Source organism: Thermobia domestica, chromosome 11 (genome assembly GCF_964235325.1).
Source record: "Thermobia domestica chromosome 11, izTheDome1.hap1.1, whole genome shotgun sequence".
NCBI classification, from domain to species: Eukaryota; Metazoa; Arthropoda; class Insecta; order Zygentoma; family Lepismatidae; genus Thermobia; species Thermobia domestica.
In genome coordinates, this window is record NC_137464.1 from 6,386,506 (window position 1) to 6,408,371 (window position 21,866).

At 39.0% G+C, this 21,866-nt stretch overlaps 1 protein-coding gene across 3 annotated transcripts in view; it reads left to right on the plus strand.

The window, feature by feature from the left end:
• LOC145663847 (uncharacterized) overlaps positions 1-21,866 on the plus strand; it is a 42,086-nt gene that overhangs the window by 13,744 nt on the left and 6,476 nt on the right. For all 3 annotated transcript variants that reach the window (XM_081729967.1, XM_081729969.1, XM_081729968.1), the window contains exon 2: positions 6,584-6,846. In XM_081729967.1, coding sequence (XP_081586093.1) covers positions 6,623-6,846 — 224 coding nt within the window. In that variant the 5' untranslated portion in view covers positions 6,584-6,622. The remainder of the gene's footprint in view (positions 1-6,583; positions 6,847-21,866) is intronic.

The window sequence follows — 21,866 nt, forward strand, 5'->3', positions numbered from 1 at the left end:
AATTAAATAACTACCAAGAACATTAAATAATATATAAAAACATGACAATAAAAATTTAAAATCTCTTAACTTACTTCCTTGAAATAATATCAATAATATATAAAACTACATGAACTCACTCACTGACATAAAATAACAGCTACTTCCGGTTGTCGTGGAGAATTGAAATTTGGCATGATTGTAGCTTTTAAGGACTAATCCACAGAAAATTTGTCAAAAGTGAATATTTTTAAAAGGGGGGAATGAAGTATTTCCCCATGTTATTTATTTATTTTTTTAATTTTTATTTATTTATTTATTTTTTTTTTTTTTACCTACAATCTCATGTTTTAGGTACTTGAAATTCGGTATGTTTGTACGTTTTCTATAGGACTATTTAACTAAATCACTAAAAATAAAAATTAAAAAAAAAAATCAAACTTTAATGGGGTTTTATGGGCAATTAAAGAAAGCTTGCTTCTCTGTGTTGTCTATATGGGATATCTACACCCCCAAATTATTAGGCATTTCCTGTAGGACAACAATGATTAAATTTGGCATGATTGTAGCTTTTCGGGACTAACCCACGGAAAAATTACCAAAAGTGAAATTTTAATTTTTAATTTTTAGGGAGTCTAAAGAGGGGATGAAGAAATTCCTCGTTATTTGAATGGTCCTTTTTTGGACCTATACTCTCATATTTTAGGCACTTGGAATTGGAATAAAAACTTAAAATTCGGTATGCTTTACATTTTCGTTAACCTTACCTAAGTAAATTACTAAAAATTAAAAAAAAATCTAACTTTAGGATGCTTTTATGGGTAACTTAAAAATCTTTCCAATGTTGTTTATATGGGACATCTTTTACATCCCAAAATGTTTAGGCACTTCCGGCAGGATTAGAATGATGAAATTTGGCATGATTGTAGCCTTCCGGGACTAATCTACAGGAAAATTGCCGAAAGTGAATATTTTTAGTTTTCAAGGGATGTAAAGGGGGATGAAGGAATTCCGATGCTATTTAATTGGACGTTTTCTTGGAATACAAAATCATCTTAAAGTTAGTTAAAACAGGAAAAGCGACTTGAAATTCGATAGAACAGTGGACTTAAGAAGTGCGAGGCCGTGGCCCAGCAAACGCGGGGATTTGGGCGCAAAGCACCCAGCTGGCTGAATTCATTAAGTATTGAGAGCAAATGCACGAAATTTACTCTTGATGCAAATGCTGATAAACAGGAGATGCGCGGCTGTAGGCCGAGCAAAGACGGAGGTCTGGGGACAGAGCCCCCACCTAGCCAAAGACTATATATATATATATATATATATATATATATATATATATCGGGTGTTGCAAAATAAGTGTTACAACTCTTGGGAGGTGACTCCGGCCACTGAGACAAGAAAAAAAGTTCTCTTCAACTTTCTGCTATCGGACATAGTTTCAGATCTACAAGGTGCCGAAAGCGTGGGAAAATGACTTTCGGACGCCAATAGTTCGGAAACTATCCAACATAAAGAGGGCGGGTAAAAAATTCACTAAAGAAGTCATACCTGCTCTATTGAATTTTGTATGTTTCACAATCCTACCATGCACGCGCAAGGGATTCCCCAAAGGAACGTAGGGAGTCCCGGATAATCTGCCAAATGAAACGTGGTCTAAGTAGATATGAATTGATAGGCTTTCTACCAGGTAACAATAATTCGTTTGTATTAAGTCGATATCTGGATCAAATACAAAATGGCGGACACCTTCATGCCCGTTGTGTGTGGTTGCATAATCGCCAGGTACGGATGCTGGCCAACAGAGATGTTCTGAGTATTAATTGTAGCGAATTTGTACTCAAATGCTCTAGAAAGACATCTGGAGTGTCGGTAGAGCTAACAGATGAAGCAGGGTGATACACATGTATGGAAACACTTAGCAAAAAATGCCCAGAAATGCACTCATACTCAGTAAACATGAGTTCAAAGCGTCGGAAATTTAAGGATTAGCGTCATGAATATGAAAGCCATTGCCAATTCACCAATAATACAGGGTGTCCGAGAAGTCCTTCCCTGATTACAGAAATTGATAACTCAGGCTAGAAATAAGATAGAAATATGAAACTGGTGTTGAATTGTTTACAAACTATAAAAGTTTTGGTCACATCAGTACACTTCCACATGAGCACCCTTGGTAGCACGTAGCACATCTAGGCGATATTCAATTTCCATCCACACATTAGCCAACATCACTGGAGGGATCGATGCAACGACTGTGGTTATTCGTTGCTGCAGGATTTCAAGATCTGGTATACGTGTTCGGTAGAGCTCATCCTTGACATAACCCCATAAAAAGAAGTCTAATGGGGTTATGTCAGGAGAGCGTGGAGACCAAGCTGTTGGTCCATCACGACCAATCCATCGCCCAGGAAATGTCCTATCGAGGTAGGAACGGACGTCCAAACCCCAATGAGGTGGTGCACCGTCTTGCTGAAAAACGACATCGGGGCGATACTGAAGCAGCTGAGGAACAGCATACAGCTGCAACATATCCAGGTACGCTGCAGATGTGATGGTATCCTCAGCGAAGAAGAATAGCCCGATAATTCGATCGTGCAATAACGCGCACCAAACATTCACCTTTGGTGAACTCCCTGACCTCCCTGGGGGGTTCTGAACCCCAAATGCGTACATTATGGCGATTCACTACTCCACTGACAAAGAATGTCGCTTCGTCGGAAAAGGCAATTCGTCTGAGATAACCATTATCGTCCGCAATACGTGATAGCATTTCGACCGCAAAGTCATATCGACGTGTAACGTCGTCGGGCAACAAGGCCTGAACGAGTTGCACTTTGTAAGCACGAAACAATAAACGTTTGTGTAAAATGTCATGGATAGAGCTTTTTGGCATCTGTAATTCACGTGAGGCCCTGCGCACCGATTTCTTATGACTTCTCAGAAAAGACTGCCGCACAGCCTCCACCGTGTGTGCTGAGGTTCTTGGTCAACCAGACCTCGGAAGGTCAGCAACCGACCCTGTGTTCTTGAACTTCTCATACCAGGCTTTAATGCTCTTGACATCAGGTGGAGTCCTCCCAAATGTTGTCTGGAACTGTCTCTGCACCGTGGTTGGTGATCGTGTCTCATGGTACCACAGGACACACTGTGCCTTCTCCTGGTTGGTTGGCATGGCTTCTTGGGCTTACTTACGTACTACAAACCTAAAACAAACAAAATTGAGACTTAGTAAAACAGAACAAACCTAACACAGACAAAAACTTTTAAAGTTTGTAAACAATTCAACACCAGTTTCATATTTCTATCTTATTTCTAGCCTGAGTTATCAATTTCTGTAATCAGGGAAGGACTTCTCGTACACCCTGTATTCCTTCAAACCGATGCAATATGATGTGCACGGTTGTTGATATCAACATATTGCTAATGGACAAATGTCAACATGTCGCACTATTGCTGGGACACTGTCCCACGTGCGAAAACTAGGAAAATAACGTTGTACATTCTGCTATTACATCTGGTGCACCTTTTGATAGAACGTAACTAGAACACGACTGTATCAATATCCCTCTTTCTTTGGGACATTGTCCCACAGTCGACGCATAACAAGAAATCTCTTATTGCATGGTTCAAATTCCGATAGAGAGTGAAAATAACAAACTTGTATCATGTCCCACGTCTTCTGAGACATATGACGTACTCGAAATATAGGAAAATACCTCCAGAAATTCGTATCTTACACGCAGTGCACATGCCAAAACAAAGACGAAAATGAACTGATTTGGCACATTTAACACTACAGCTGGAGCACCATACATATGGAAAATAAAACGACATGAGAAATAGCAAGAAACATGTTAAAGCTCTGATTGTTTACAACTGTGCAGTAGGAGTAACAAAATGGAACACACAAGTATGTCGGGAGGCTGTACAAGAGGGCTTGCCAAACAAAGTGGGTATACTCCTCAAACAAATGAATACAGAGAAAGTGAGGCTCCTTCGAACCTTAGGGCTAGAGCGCTCGCTTTTGCTCGCATGGGCGCAGTTCCCAATCCTACTGTGAGCCCAAGGCCTCAGATTCAAGACCCGAGTAGTTATTTTCCTATTTTACGCACGTGGGACGATGTCCCAGCAGTAGTGCGACATGTTGACATTTGTTCATTAGCTACATGTTGATATCAACACACACATTGGCCACATTTCAATATCGATCATGCGATCCCACTAGTGACATTAATTTAGTTTACCCAGATTCTTTGTGAGTACAATTGCACAATTTGAACTTGGCCTCCGTTGTTGCATCCTTATTGGTATGCAACCGTGCACATCATATTGCATCGCTTTGAAGGAATATTATTGGTGAATTGGCAATGGCTTTCATGTTTTCGACGTTAATCTTTATATTTCCGACGCTATGAACTCACGTTTACTGAGTATGAGTGCATTTCTGGGCATTTTTCGTTAAGTGTTTTCACACATGTGAATCACCCTGCTTCATCTGTTATGCTCTACCGACACTCCAGATGTCTTTCTAGAGCATTTCAGTGCAAATTCGCTACAATTAATACTTAGAACGTCACTGTTGGCCAGCATCCGTACCTGGCGATTATGCAACCACACACAACGGGCACGAAGGTGTCCGCCATTTTGTACTTGATCCAGATATCGACTTAATACAAACGAATTATGGTTACCTGGTAGAAAGCCTATCAATTCATATCTATTTAGACCAAGTTTCATTTGGCAAATTATCCGGGACTCCCTACGTTCCTTTGGGGAATCCCTTGCGCGTGCATGGTAGGATTGTGAAACATACAAAATTCAATAGAGCAGGTATGACTTCTTTAGTGAATTTTTTACCCGCCCTCTTTATGTTGGATAGTTTCCGAACTATTGGCGTCCGAAAGTCATTTTCCCACGCTTTCGGCACCTTGTAGATCTGAAACTATGTCCGATAGCAGAAAGTTGAAGAGAAATTTTTTTCTTGTCTCAGTGGCAGGAGTCACCTCCCAAGAGTTGTAACACTTATTTTGCAACACCCGATATATATATATATAACAATGTTACAGACAATTTCGTAAACTTCTCATAACTTATTCCTTTCGAACTTTTCAATGCAAACTAATACAACCTAAATACGTTTCTTTTCCTTTTTTTAATTATTTATCACCGTAACAATGTGACGTTTGGTTTTACGCTCATACAAGATGGTTTACTGACGATTTATATGAACATGGGTGTTGACAAGCGTACTTTTTAAATTGTTAGTGACCATATTTAAAAATTCGTATCGGACAGGCATGAGCAACACTGTCCAAATTTATCAGTTCATGGAGGTTTACTCGTGAAAAGTCCTACAACACCCTGAGAACAAACTCCTTTCCCACAGGTGACGGACAATGCACTATTGTTCGAAGTAAATACTTTTAGGAAGTTATCACGCTAGCTGACACCAATGTGTCGCTTGAACGAACTTTGCAACGCAATAGTGTTCACTTTTGGCCGTCCAAAAAATATAGGACCTTATGTAGAGTCGTTTTGATGTATGATTAGCATCATACTAAAGGCCTGACTACTGCAGAAACATGTTACTCAATCTCTTTAGTATGGCACTAGTCACACGTCAGAACGACTCTGCATAAGTCAAAATGTTCAAAAAACAATAAATAAAATCTGGAATTCGTTTTTTTCTTCTTTCTTTCTTCAAATTAGAGGCCTCAAAATGACGGTCTCAATGCCTGTTGTGCCGAATGGTTGCAAAACATGGTCGCTTACTTTTAGTGAAGAACGCAGAATATTTGGGTCCAAGATGAACGTAAATGAGCAATGGCGTAAACTCCATAACGAGGAACTGCATAATTTATACCCTTTACCAAACATTTTTAGGGCCACTAAATCTAGGAGGCTCAGGTGGGCTTGCCATGTACCCAGGATGGAAGAAGGGAGAAACGCTTTCAAAGTCTTAGCTGGGAATACCAATCGGAATACGACCATTAGGGGAACCTAGGCGCAGATGGGAGGACAATATTAAGATGGATCTCATAAATAAAAATAGAAAGTAGAAACTGGATCCATTTGACTAAGGATAGAAGTCAGTGGAGAGCTTTTGTGAAAGCGCCACTTAACCTCCGGGTTCCATATGCCATAGAGTTAATTAATAAATGCATGCAATCACACTTATACAGGGTGGCCCAAAAGTAGGTATACAGTCCTGTCCCGTATTTTATATAATTTCTTATTGTTATCAAACAGATAGACCTAATTTCTTTATTATTTGTTCTTAACGTCTTTTTACTTATAACTTAAGCCCGGAACAGTCGAAGCAAATAAATCCATAAACTAAAGTTTTATACTTGATGAATGCAGGAGTGTATACCTAATTTTGGGCCACCCTATATATTATATCTTTTCATGGCGTGGGAGCCCCGGGTTCGATTCCCGGCGGGAGCTCATGTGGTTCGGATTCCACGTTAATTAGTAGGTCCACGTCTCAGATAGCCTCGATGCTGAAAGGGACACTAAACTAAAAATCAACTCAACTCGTATAGTAAGTCTGTACAAACCCACATATGAACATATAACAAAAACTTTGTTCTGCTTTCAGGTATGATTTCCTATTCACAAATTCTTGTATCGGCTGAATATGGAAGGAAGTGGAGCGTGTGACGAAGACGTGAATTTATCCTGTGTTAAAGTTGAAGCAGACTACGAAGACCATAAGGAACCAGCGTCGTTCAGTACTGAAGTTTTTGATAATGTTAAGGTTAAGATTGAAGAAGGAGATGAAAATCTTTGGAGCGCTGAAGAAGGTTATGCTCGTGATCGAAACCCTGATGATCTGGATTGTCTTGCGAGCACACGGTTGAGGTAATGTTTTTAAAATATACATTATTTAAACAGGAATACCTTGTATAATGCGGTTAATTAATTCCAAGAAATATCCACATTATGCAAAACCACTTTGTTCGACCCATTTATAATGGGTTTAAATTGACACAAACACAAGTCAACACAAAAATTTGTCTGTACGAGGTGTGTTAGAAAAGTAATGAGACTTGCAACACTGCTGCTTCAACCTTCACACGGCAGTTAAGTTCATCCTTGCCGTTAATTTAATATAAGTTTGAACTTTCTCCAGTTGTTAATCGACTGTTAACGGGATGATCTACCTTTTCTCGGCACAAAAATTTTTATATTGGACCTTATGGGGAGAACATGGCTACCGAATTTCCTCAGTTTCTAAGGAACTAGGTATCTCTAATGGGAAAGAAAAATTTTGCAGCATTCTACAGAAGTTTATTAACGGGTTGAAATACTTAAATTGTATATTTGTCTGCTAGTTTAGCAGAAATAAATTATTAAAAAATAAACAAATTAGTTTCTTTTTATACAAATTATAATATGTCTAACTTTGGAACCAATTATGGTAGAAAGATCAACTTTTTTTTGTTTTATTCCTTGAGAAGATACGACTCTAATAGTTTTAATCACAACCATATCTGATACGCCAATTAAAAAATAGTATTTTAATATAAGTATTAAATTCCACCTGTCAAAGTTTGACGAGGGTATACTCGGTGTCCCGACAAAACGTACCAGCGACAAAACGTTCCACTTGAATTTTCGCGACAAAACGTACCACTTTTGACGACCTGTCATAAATGACAACCTGTCATGAATTAATTAAAACATTTCGGATATTTATTCCACGACAAAACGTACCACTTATATAAATCACAACCTGTCTTGGACTAATTAAAACATTTCGGATGTTTAATCCGCGACAAAACGTACCACTTCAAGCATTTTTTTTTCAGCGTGTTCACAGATTATTCTCCAGATCGAACAAACTTCTCTTATCACAGATTATTCTCCAGATCGAACAAACTTCTCTTATCACAGATTATTCTCCAGATCGAACAAACTTCTCTTAAAGGTTCTGTACGTGACAAACGTAACATTAAACACGTTTATAAGCGAGTAAGAGAACACGAGTCTTCCAAAATACATTAGACCAATGTGGGTGCTTACATATCTAACAAAAGAGAACATAATGTTAAGAAACTACTTCTTCGTGAACAGGTAAAACAACGGCAGTATAAGGTTGAGAAGAACAGACAGGTAATGTATCGAGTTGTCAAAGTGCAGAAACTCATTGGTAAAATAGGGCTTATTTACAGAGAAAATGTAACAGCCTATAAACTGAAAGACACAGCTATAGATCATGGAAACTTTTTGGATATTATTCCTTTCTTAAGCAAATTTGATCTTCCGCTTAAAAGTAATTTAGATAAGGTCACCGAGAAGAGTCATATACGAGAAAGTAAGCAGGATAGTGGTCGCATAACTTTTACTAAACACGGTGAATTATGTTTTGAATTCTATCAACACACTTATCAGAGAAGATATTTCGAAAGAAGTCTCTCAAGCTTCAATATTTTCTGTTCTATTAGACACTACTCAAGATATAGTAGTTTCAGGCCAGTGCTCTGTTGTTTTACGGTATGTTGTTAAAATGGTTGTTAAACAAAGTATTGTTGTCACCACAGGCCAATGTCCTTGCGGTTTACTGCTGGAAATTCTGCAGAAGTTGAACCTTAATATTAAGAAGTGTATTGGAAATTCAACCGATGGCTCAAGTAACATGCAAGGACAATATTCGGATTTTTTCAATTCACCTATGACTAGTTGCACGTGTGATTCAGTTGATTTTGAGTTTAACGGCCCTTTCAACAGCGAGGCTATAAGAGACGGGACATACTGGTTTACGCGAAATCCGAAGCACATGAGCTCCCGCCACGATTCGAACCCAGGTCTCCCACGAAAAGGCGCATACGCTAACCGCTTAACTACTAAGAAACTCAGTTACACGTGTGGTGTTACACTCATATACTCAATCATGTCATATGTGATCTGACAAAAAATTGCATTGATTCTGTGTCATTGTTCTGCTGAATGACTGTGCGATATTTATGCGTGAGTCTTATCTGCGAATGGACATTTGGAAGATCAAATGTTAACAAAGGTGTCTTACAGTTATTGCGGAAACAAGATGTAGAAAACACACTGTTTTTTTTTTTTTTTTTTAAGAAAAAGCTTGGTCATTTTTCGAACCCAGAAAGTGCTTTGTATATAAAGTTGACCACAATAATTAAGAAAATTGCTTCTACAGAAAATATCAAACCAAAAGCTAGGTGTATAGCGAAAGGATATATAAAAGATCTTTTCAAGTTCAAAACAACTCGGACAGCACAAATGTTCCTTAAGATATTTCAAGTGACGACCTCTCTGTCAAACTGTCTCCAAATAGAGGGTGCGGCTAGTATAGTCGTATCGGATGGTGTAGACTACTCTGTTCGAACTGAAAGAGTAGAGAGATGATTTTTAATCCGTTAAGAATGCAGCATTAAGCTTTGCAGAATGGGCCAATAACAAATTTGAAGACTTAGAACGTGATTTCTTTTTTTTTTTTTTCTATTGACCTGTCGACAATTCGCCTTCAGAGATGGACAAAGATATTTCTGTGAACATGAAGATGAAGCTGCTTCTATCCAATGACCAGGTACTGCATCAATGCATTCAACACAATATTGGACATGGTAGTTTCGAGTATTTCTTCAAGATTCAAGAAGCAATGTACTTTATGGATTATTTGGACCCTAGACACTTCAACCAAGTAACAGAACTTCCAGACATGCCTTTCGATAAACTTACATATTTCCTGAAAAACTTCAGTAAAGAAGTTTCCAAGGATACTATAAATGTATTCTCTTGGACTTTTGAAGGACGTGGATATCCTTGAAAGTCAGTCTTGATGACGAGCACAACCGAGAAAAAATGACTGTGCTGATGGTGCAAGTGATTCAGAATTAGGAGAAAATACATTTGTTTACAAGGAAAGCGAATGCAAAACGTGTTGCAAAATTGTCCAATATGCTGCTTTTTAATTTTGCAGAATTGTAAATTTTGCAGTAATACTTATCCAGGTTTCCAGCATACAAATTTTTATTGACTTTGCCCGTAACTCAGGTAACATGTGAAAGAAATTTTTCAAAACTGAAATAAACTGAAATACATTAAAAATAGGCTAACGAGTACCATGTCTCAGAACATTTGAAAACATTTAAGTTGATGTCTATTGAAAAAGATTTATTAAAAAATATTTCGAATGCAAAAGTGATAGATACAGTAGCATAAAAATTAGTACACTAAAACATCTGCTAATTTTGTAATATAGTATACGTTTTCCTTGAACTTCATATAATATTTTGAACAATTCAGAATAATATACTGGTGAAAGAATATCAGGTTTTAATTGTCAATTGTTAATACTATTGACTTTCTGTAGAAAGAAAACTGTGCAACTTGATTTGTGACATTGAGATGCTGGTGGCCCTTGTGGGAGAAAGCGCCCGCGCCTCTCTAATATTGCCTATCCGTCCCTGGTCCAAAGCCTGGATAAAGTGTGATGGAAATCAGCAAATATTCAAATATTGCATATGCATAATTCTTGCTGGTCTTGGTCTGGAGAGAATCTTGTATGTATGGTCTTGGTGTTGCGAGAATCTTGCATGTATGGTCTTGGTGTTGCGAGAATCTTGCATGCATGGTCTTAGTCTTAGCCTTAGTCTTAGTCTTGTTCTTGCATCGGTATTTTTCTCACCACCAATCTGTTCAACTTTTAACCTTATTTTGGCCGATATATATATACTTATATGCTGTCCTATCAAGTGGTACGTTTTGTCGCCTGTCATTATTTGATGGCTGATTGGAAGACTCTTCGCAACTAGCCCTTCAGTCAAGTGGTACGTTTTGTCGCTTGTCATTATTTAAAGTGTTTTTAGAAAACCATTCACAGGCATCCCTCAGGGTAAGTGGTACGTTTTGTCGGTGGTACGTTTTGTCGCTAGTACGTTTTGTCGCGTATTCAAGTCACGCCCCACTCTAAGCTTGGCCGCGAAAAGGGCGGGGGTTGGTGAAATGGAGGGGGAAGGGGATGGATGTCTGAATGAAACAGGTTCTCGACCGGTTTCTGAGATTACCTGTCAGCTGCCAAATACTGTTAGCTTTATATAGTTTGTCTCCCTCAATGGTTCCATACCAAGAGACTGGACGATGTGGTGTGAAGTATCCTCTTTTTCCCGTTACCTCTGGAAGTTCATCAAGATGCATTCTAGAGTGCGCGGGAAGAACAGTATATATCAGAAAACGATGTTATTTTGGGAATTTTTTCCCTTCCGGACAAATATTATAGCATACAGTAGTGGCGAAGGGAAGGGGGCAGAGGGGTGCCCCCACAGGATTCCGACAATGTAAAGTCCTGGCCCCCATATATAGGTGTCCGTAAAAAAAATGTCCCCTAATTCTTTTAAAAATAATGTCTTGGGAATATATTTCAAATTTGAGGTGTTTTCCTGGTAGCCGTCATTTTCCAATATGGCCGCCGCCCTACGTAAATCTCTCTCTCTCTCTCTCTCTCTCTATATATATATATATATATATATATATATAAAGAGAGAGATCGTGAACCAAGGCACTTAGAAAGATAATTTTGGTGTCAAACTATAGGTTTCTGAGGACGATGAATTTAAATATTTGTTTATTGCCACTTAGAGACCTTACAACCTGGCAACACTGTTGTCTAACGATTAACTGTACAAAGTTACAAATGCGTATATGCACGCATTACTCTAAGATGTAGCGTACTTCCTTAGGAGTAAACGAAACCTACTTTTTCTGGTAGCTTTCATCACGACAAGACATATTTTACATGGTAACATGAGAGAACATTGTCTAAATCAAATATGGCAGCCAATATGATGGCTAATTACTAGGCAACCAGGTAATGGACTTAATCAAATGTCTGTCAGTCCTAATTGGCCTAGAGCATAGAGAATGGGAGAAAGAGGCAGGATACTGTCTCATTGAAGAAGCGTCTCCTGAGGGGGCGAGGGAAATTTAAAATACTTCATTTTTTAATGAAAAACATGGTTTTGCCTCCTTGTCCGCAAACAACACTGCACACCAAATGCTCTATAAGACGTTCTCTAAATAGCCCTGTTAGATCCAACCTGTATTGTGTGTAAACCGTGCATTTTCACGGGGGAACAGCGGAGCAAAAGCCCTGTTTTTTGTGATATTTCTGGTTTCTCGTGCTTACTTCGCTAAGACTAAGCACTGTAAGCCAATCTCCAATTATCCTATAGCAGTGTTAATTTCAGATCATTTCCTCCGGAGGCACCACGCACAGGGGGAAAGCGACTAAAAATTGCGTGCTCCACAGAAATTTCAGCGAAGATCTCAAGCACCCGAGGGTGAATTTCGTAGCTCTTGGGAGAATTACTCCCCACCAAATCACCCCTGAAATCATCACTGTCCTAGGGAGTTGAAACAAGAATCAGGATACGCAAAAAAGAACAAACTTTCAGAGCATTTAAAGTTTAGGCTCGTTGCGCTAAGCGCCTTCTTAGGACGAGGATATGGGAATTGAAAAATGCACGTTTTCTTTTATTTATTTATTTATTTATTGAAAAACATGTTTGCCCTTTTTTGTCCCCAGACAACCATGCAGACGACACACACCAATTGTCTTATACAAAAATGTTGCCATGATAACTCCTGTAAGACCCATTTGGAACGGTGTCCATACTGTGCATTGTTATATGGGGACAAGGGAGCAAAGCCCTGTTTTCTTTGACTTTTTCGTTTTCCGCGCTTACCCCGCTAAGACTACGCACTGTCAGTTAGTCTTATCGTTTATCCTAAAGAGTTGAAAATCAGATGTTTGATAAATGTTAACATGGGGCCTTCAGTGTACAAGGGATTCAATTTATTTACTTCTTATTTATTTGTGAACGAGAAGGACACTAGGAAGGGGTCGGGCCTCCAATTTCGAGGTCACATCGGCCCTTTAGGGAAAGCTAGATTTGAAAAGAAAGTGGTCGTGGTCCTGACCGTTTTAGAGAAGGTACGACCCCGGCATTCGCCTGGTGAAATTGAGGAAAACCTCAGCCAGGATGATCGGCATAAGCGGGATTTGAACCCACACTCAACCTACTCAGTGCGGCGTAGCAGGCGGCCGCTTTTCCCCTACATCACCGGCTGGGTTAACCACCGGCAGAGAGTTTGCACTATCTTCGTATTAAAAAGGGACATATTTCAATGCTTTTTCATGACACTTGTATCAAAAAAATAAAAATGTGGGATTTGAATTCCTTGTGCACTCACGCCCCCATATATCAAATATGATTTTTTCTTGTGAACGAGCTAACAGCCTTGATTTCAATGAAAAAAAAAAAAAAAAAAAACAACTTGGTACACAAACTGATTTGTACAATGATCTTGGATGAGTTCGTTAACCTGAATGACCAAATTGAAAATTTGAAAAGACGCCGTTTGAACCTCTCAAAAATTCTTAATTTCTACAACTGAATCGTTTCATGCTAAAAGAGTGTTAGTCCATAATCAATGTTTATTTTAGTTTATCAAGCCTGGGAGGCATGCAACTATAGTGGTCCTTATGTAAGTTGAATGGCATAACTTCTAGCTACCCTATGGCCACATACCATAAGTAATACATTTAGAGTAGTGGGCGGAGGGCATTTGAACAATAAATTTCCCGAAATTCTTATTTTCTCCTTCACACTTAGTAAATTTTCTTATACAAGTGCATCAATGTGCTGAATATGATATACCAATGTGACCAGAGAATGGAGAACTTTTTCAAATTTTCGATGAGACGTAAGCCCATAAGGGATATCGTTCAAATATACTCCCTTGGGAGGTAGATTTAAACAAGGGTAGGGAATGTTTGAGCAAACAATAATATGAGCCAAAGGATAATTATGGTGGTCCGCTTCAGAGGGCTACTTTTTACGGTAGAGAACTAATTGCTAATATATATCACTCAATGTGGTTAAAAACAATATGCTATCAAGTCTGAATTATTAGAATTCGATTTTTAGTTTGGTTTGCCCGGAAACTGCCTGAAGTTAATGTTCTGGACTCGGTCTGAAGGACCCTCAAATCTCAATAAATAGACCAAATAGCATTCCGTTCGCTAATTTTGATTCAGTTCACCTTATAGACACCGATTTAACCAATTTAAACCTTGCTTAAAATGTGTCCCGCACTGTTCATTCAAAACTGTCCCAATACGTATGACACACACACACACAAACACACACACGAAAGTCAGAAATGAAACCAAATTTGGTTCAAAATTGCCTTACTTCAATGTGAACGCCAGCATGATCCAGAAAAAAGTACAAACGACAGCCGTTTCAATTTTTCAAGGAAAGCTGTCTCTTGTTGCCCTGTGCCAAAAGTTTTTTTTTTTTTTTAAACTCTTTGAGTTACTAATGTACTCTCGAAAATATTCATCCTTTCTTTACATACAACATATTTTCTGAGGCAGAACTAGAAATATTTCCTGAGATGACATAAAAACAAACAGTAATGAAAAATATTTTCTTTGAAATGTCAAACGAAGTGATATAGGGGAGCGAGGTGGGGGGAGTCTCAATTGAAGTCTCATCAGATCACACAAGAACTAACTCGTTAAATTTCATTACAAAAGATTCTTTTGCAAGTTAAAATAATTTTGCACAATGTACATAAACTGTTTAGTTGTCGTTAGAAATAAACAAAATAATAAATGTCCTAAATAACTTCATTTCTCCACTACAGCTGTAAAAATTGTTCAGAACTTTGATACTTTTGAGACATCTTTTTGGAATATTATTCTGTTGCTGTTCTTAAGATAATAATAATAATAATAATAATAATAATAATAATAATAATAATAATATAACATTTGCTTCCTGAAAATAAACAGATGGTAAAGTTATGGTCGATACATTTTTGGAATTCGAAGGCATTTTAGAATGCTTGTCTATCATCTGGCTATCAGAAATAATTGATCACCATTTTCTCTACATATCTATAATTTTCTTACAGGGTAGAAACACCTCCTCGAAAGAGAGAGAGAGAAAAAAAAGAGAGAGAAAGTGGCCGAACTTGGGCTATTGAACGTGAGGACAGGATGTTTACATTCGCATTGACACCTGCTGTGAAAACGGTCCCTTCATATCTCTCGGGACGAAAACAAAAGAAAAGGGTGGGCGCGGATGCCTTACCCTCGTCAAACTTCTTGACAGGTGGACTTTAATACTTATATTAAAATACTATTTTTTAATTGGCGTATCAGATATGGTTGTGATTAAAACTATTAGAGTCGTTTCTTCTCAAGGAATAAAACAAAAAAAAAAGTTGATCTTTCTACCATAATTGGTTCCAAAGTTAGACATATTATAATTTGTATAAAAAGAAACTAATTTATTTATTTTTTAATAATTTATTTCTGCTAAACTAGCAGACAAATATACAATTTAAGTATTTCAACCCGTTAATAAACTTCTGTAGAATGCTGCAAAATTTTTCTTTTCCATTAGAGATACCTAGTTCCTTAGAAACTGAGGAAATTCGGTAGCCATGTTCTCCCCATAAGGTCCAATATAAAAATTTTTGTGCCGAGAAAAGGTAGATCATCCCGTTAAGAGCGTCTGAAGTAAATTTTACGTTTGTGAGATTTGTTAGGAAAATAGACCAGCAAAAGTTTGAGTAACATTGTGCCATCAAATTTTGTGTAAAACTAGGCGAATCCGGTATTTTGACTTATGGAAAGCTACAAAGAGCTCATAGGAAACATTCCCTATCCAGGGCACAAGTATCAATCAGTTGACATTTTTTTTTTTTTTTTTTTCAAGGACGCCGAAGTGGCAAACTGTAAACTCTCGCTGTCCCAAGAAAGCGAGAATGAGCAAATCCAAAATCAAATTGATGTTCATTTGTTTTGTTGACAGTCGGGAGATAGTCCACAAGAAATGTGTGCCACGAGGTCAAACTTTCAGTCAAACCTTGTATGAAGAAGTCCTTCAAAGGGTCATAAGAAGGGAGGCTCGTATGCGACCAGTCAGTCATTCCACGCACTTGAATATTAGACCAAGAGAACAAACGCAGGGTAGGCTCCACCAATGAATTTTTGGCAGATAAAAGACATTCTTGTGGTTCACCACCCTCCCTGTTCACCGGATCTCAGTACCTTTGACTCTTTATTCTCCTTGTTGGAAAACCATTTGAAAGTGCGCCCTTTTTGTACCTTTGATAATACCCAGAAGAACGCAATCGATGAGCTGAAAGGCGTTTTAGCCGAAGCCTTCCAGCATTGCTATGGTGAGATCCGTAGTTTGATCCCCGGTCAAGTAACTTTGTGAAGGATAATGTCGTGTCTGTGGGTTTTCTCTCGTATTCCCGCTTTCTCCCACAAATTTATTCCACCAATTCTTCCATCATCATTCACTTGCCTTAATCATACATCTCTCTCTTTAGTCTTCACAGCTTCAAAGGATCTGAAAAAAAGCGTAAGCAGTGGCATGATTAAGACAATAAAACAAGATAAATTTTATTGCAGTATGTACATAATTTTAGTAGGAATACAGAATGTTGGTCCACATTTATGGAAACGAAGTGGAACGTCCTCCGGGGACGCTAGAATCGCACACACAGTAAGCACAGGAGAGCAATCAGAAGCCAGTTGTGTGGAGAATTCGGTAGCAACAAGTGAAGTGCTCCGAATGTAAAATGACTCCAAAAGTGACCCCCATTCTGGGAGGGGTACATCACGGCTCTTTCCGACATCGGATACAGCTACAGTGTAATTATGAGTGTTCGTCCAACGGTTTCACCATTTCCGAGAAATGGGGAAACGCACCAAAAGTGCACAGCCAAAAGAAGCGGATGTACGCACAGTGACACGAAACGAAACCTCGTCCCAAATGTACAATGGATGTGGTTCGACAAGTACAGAAGTTGGTGACCCAGGAGAATCCGCTGCCACAAAGAGACATTGCCAGGAGTGTTGGAAGATCCAAATCAACTGTGCAGACGATAATCAGCCAGGATTTACGCTTGCAAGTGAACCATAAGCCATGTGTTCACATACTCACAGCCAAACACATCCGGGAACACAGGGTCCATTGCAAACGGCTCTATGAACGGTATTTAGCGGGTGACAAATGGAAATATGTGGTCACGTTAGGCGAGGCCTGGATCTATTTGTCAAACCCCAAAAGTGGGTTCGAACCATTTACTATCATTCAAAGGATGCCAAGGACCATTCCAATTGGGTCCGCACTTGCCGCGAAAACTTTCCCCATGCCTTCATGGTGGTTGCAGGTTTTTGCCATACAGGAAAACCTCCGCTGCTTGAGGTCCCTGGTTCGATCCCAGCTCGCGCCGTGTGTTTTGTGGTAGACACACTGTGATCGTGGGTTTTCTCTGGGTTCTCCCGTTTCCTCCCACTTTCTTCATTCCACCATTTCACTCATGTCTCATCATCACCGTCTCCTTTAGCCTAACCGGCGTAACCGTGGGACGTAAAACAGATTTTTTCATTTTTTTTCCTGCATAGAATTGCACGAAATGTAAAAATTAACACAGCATACTATCAACACATTCTGGAGCCATCATGCCGGCAGCATATTCCGTCGTTGTATGGTGCTGAGGTGTCGAAAGTCTTCATTCAGCAAGACAAAGCAGCCAGCCGTATGGCTCGAACAACTGTGGCATACATGGCCCGCAAAGCGCGTGAAACTGAAATCCATGGTATCCCATATTCAGACCTTCCTGTCAAGTCTCCCGACGCTGCACCAATGGACTTCTGTGCTTCCGGGTGTTTGAAGCGAGCTATTTCCTTACGTCGCCTACGCACATGGACTGGCTTGTGGAAAGTTTGCAAAGAGGAGTGATCCAAACTTGATCAGATTTCTCTGAACAGAAGCCTACTCCAATGGAAACTTCGGTGTCGGGCTATAGTTTATAGTCAGGGTCATCATATCGAGCACAACGCTGGTAAAAATACTGCTTTATGCTTTAGCGTAGAGGACACAAAATCGTTTCCATAAATGTGGACCAACCTTCTGTAAAGAATTAAAGTAGAGAGTTACTTACTCAACCATATGTATATGTAAACTAAATAATATAGATAATCACTCACTTATAATATGCCATGAGAATCCTAAAAGGATCTTTATATTCTAGTGTAATTTCGGCAGTCAAGTGTTGCCATCAATGGCTAATCAGTAATGAAGAGCTTCGAGGTTTTATATATATATATATATATATATATATATATATATATAATTCAACTTAGTCCTTTTTCCAAAAAAACACTGCGGATTGGTACCGAAGTTATACTAGAATTATAAAAATCCTCGTAGAATTAATTGGGCGCTATATATATACAGGGTGTTTCAAAACAACACTGACAACGTTTGGGAGGTGATTCCTGACACCAAGATAAGACAAAAAGTATAGACCAACCTGGGTGCACAAATGCTTTCTGTCGGAGTTGTAGGCTGCCGAAAACATGAAAAAATGAACCTTAAAGGTCCATAGCTCCAAAAATATGGGGCCTACCGTAGTCGGGTCAAGACTTCACTTAAGAACTAGTATGTGTCCAATCCAAATATCCTAGTTTTAGAACCCTGCGGTCCTTCCTTTTATAGGGGCAGTTGGTGAGTACTTCAAATTATATGCCCATAGCCAAACTCCCTGTATAAAACTTGTTACGGAAATACCGCAGGATTCTGAAACATGGATATTTGGATAGGGCACATATTAGTTCCTAAGTAAAGTCTTGACCTGACTACGGTAGGCCCCATAGTTTTGGACCTATGGACCTTTAAAGTTCATTTTCTCATGTTTTCGTTACCCTATAACTTTGAAAGGAAGCATTTGTACACCCAGGTTGGTCTATACTTTTTGTCTTATCTTGGTGTCAGGAATCACGTCCCAAACTTTGTCGGTGTTGTTTTGAAACACCCTGTATAAACTAAAGTTTTAGTGTATGCATCAATTGTAAACGATAATGTTCCACAAAATTACATTTTCAGAACACTTACTGCTAACATTATTAAACTCTTTACTAAAACATTTTTATCGTTCAACGTTGCTCTCTAGAACTCTACAAACAATTCGTTAAGAGTAGAAAAACTACTGCGTCCACTGATTTTCATTTTCTCTATTCTACTGAGTGACAGATTTTTTTTATTCTTAAAGTTTTCTTCTTTTTTTTTTCAGAATATAGTAAGTAAATGCGTTTTCGTTTTATAGTGGTAAAATAAAGGTGGAAAGCACTGCTTTTTCTTTATTACGAGGTCTGGTCAAAAAAGAATGATCATTAATGAATAAATGTGTACCAATCCTCCAAATGTTGATAGTATTTTTCAAACTAATCCCCATTACATGCAATGCACTTGTCCTAGTGTTTTTGCCAGTCATCAAAAATATGCTGGAAGTCATTTTTGGATAGATCCTTCAAAATCGCCTCCGCAACTTGCAACACTACCCCTGAAGATGCGAAACGCCGTCTCCGGAGTTGTTTCTTCCAAGTTGGAAAAAGAAAGAGATCACAAGGAGCTAAATCAGGGCTATATGGAGGATGGAGTACACACGAAACGTTGATCTTTGCAAGATAGTCAACATAAGTTCTGTATTGTTGTTCGCGTGTCACTTCCATGTTGCCTTATGCGAAACTGAAACTACGTGTGCTTGAACGGCAGACAAGGTCACATTCCTGACGTCATTGTCTTCAAACTTGCTCTATCTATTCGTCCCTTCCCCCACTACATAGACGTGTTTTGTCTTCTGTGCCTTGCTGTTGTATTCACTTTCTAAACACTGATGATCAGTCTTTATTGATCAGCGTACGTAAAATCAAAATACTTAAAAAAAAAAAAAGTCCAAACGCAGCTAACTGTCCCAGTTTGAAGTCTTAAATAAAAATTGCTCGTAGGTGTGTGTTTCTTATGGTAAAGTTTCATATGATTCTCTTCAAATACGCGCTGTCTTCTGACCATCTTTGTATTCCAGTCTGTTTACTGGACTGTACTTGACCCCATATTGTGTTACTGAGGTGAGTTTCCCACCACTCGTCAAAATGGACGTTTCATTCGCATCAGCCTAATATCGTATCGTGTTTTTATTTTAGTTTTGATAAAGGAACTTGCTGCATTTGATATAATCCCATGTAATACATATGACTTGTCTGATTTAAAAATATATATATCTTGAATGATTATGTTACGAGAGGTGTACCATATTGATTTGCACATTCCTTTTTTCTTCTTACCTCTATCAGGGTCCACCATTGAGCTCGTCATTGCAGTTGGAAGGGAGTAGTACACCCTGTTTCAAAAAGAATATACGTATTACGAAAAATTATTTTGTCCAAACTATCGATCGCTGCGCCTCGGCTCGGCTATTGGAGAAACGAATACATAGTCTAGTTTATATTAATAGCCGCTATATGTCAGTTGTCTTCTGTTTAGCTTGGTAACCGTCATATATTTAAAATGGCTACTCCTCAGCAGGAATCATTTTGTGTTCTCGAGTTTGCGAAGTGCAATTCCGTGATTACAGTGCAAAGACGTTTCAGGTTGAGGTACTAAATTGATCCTCCGAATGGGTGGAACATTCGCAGATGGTATCGACAGTTTTTAGATACAGGATGTGTATGTAAAGGAAAGTGTCCTGGCCGCCCTCGTGTTCCTGAAGAAAATGTTACACGAATTCAAACTGCTTTCCAACGTAGTCCTTCAAAATCAACTAGTCGTGCCAGTCGGGAGTTACAAGTGCCGACAACAACAATTTGGCGTGTTTTGAGACGTCAGTTGGTTATGAAGCCGTACAAGTTACATCTGTTACAAGCTCTGGGTCCTGACAAACGCAAACGTGTGGCATTTTGTAACGAGATTCTGGATGCTATTGACAATGATAACACTTTTGCACAACGCATCGTGTTCAGTGATAAAGCGACTTTCCGTGTTAGTGGTCAGGTAAACAAACAAAATGTTCGAATTTGGGGCCTACAGAACCCACATGCAGTTATTGAACATGTACGAGATTCGCCCAAAGTCAATGTGTTTTGTGCGATATCCCGATCATCTGTTTACGGCCCATTCTTCGTTAATGGAAACACGGTTAACAGTCACCGGCGGGAGCTCATGTGGTTCGGATTCCACGTTAATCAGTAGGTCCACGTCTCATATAGCCTCGCTGCTGAACGGGACGTTAAACTCAAACTCAACTCAACGGTTAACAGTCAGCAGTACCTCGCTATGTTACAAAGCTGGTTGTTTCCGAGGCTGCACGAAGACAACTTCATTTTTCAACAAGACGGGGCACCCCCTCACTGGAGTCGCCAAGTGCGTAAATATCTAAATGAAACTCTACCGAACCGTTGGATTGGTCGTCAAGGAGCTGGCGACTTAGCATGTCTCTGCTGGCCTCCACGGTCACCTGATTTGAAACCCTGTGACTTCTTCCTGTGGGGTTTCGTTAAAGACCACGTTTATGGATCACTACCCCCACAGAACCTGGAAGAGTTGAAGATCCGTACTGCCATAACATCAGTGACGCAGGACATGCTTGGCCGAGTATGGGAGGAATTTGAGTATCGATGTGATATTGTTCGTGTTGCTGATGGAGGACATATTGAACATCTGTAATTTGAACTTCAGAGATTCGTAAATATGTGTGTAAAATTTCATATTCGTATGTCTTAAAGTTTAATAAATATATGCATTCGAAATACGTAATTTCTTTTTGAAACAGGGTGTACTTAGGTCTGCCTTTAGGTGGAAAAACAATACAGAGAATTGTAATCCCTGGAAACTACAGCACATTTAAACAACAAATGTAAGTACGTGTGCGGACAACATGGAATGTGATCAGCAAGGACAGCGCTGGACAACGTGGTTTCTGTAGAAAGAGGATGTACAGACTGCGGAAATTCATAGGCGATTGGTGGCAATGTGTGGAGAGTG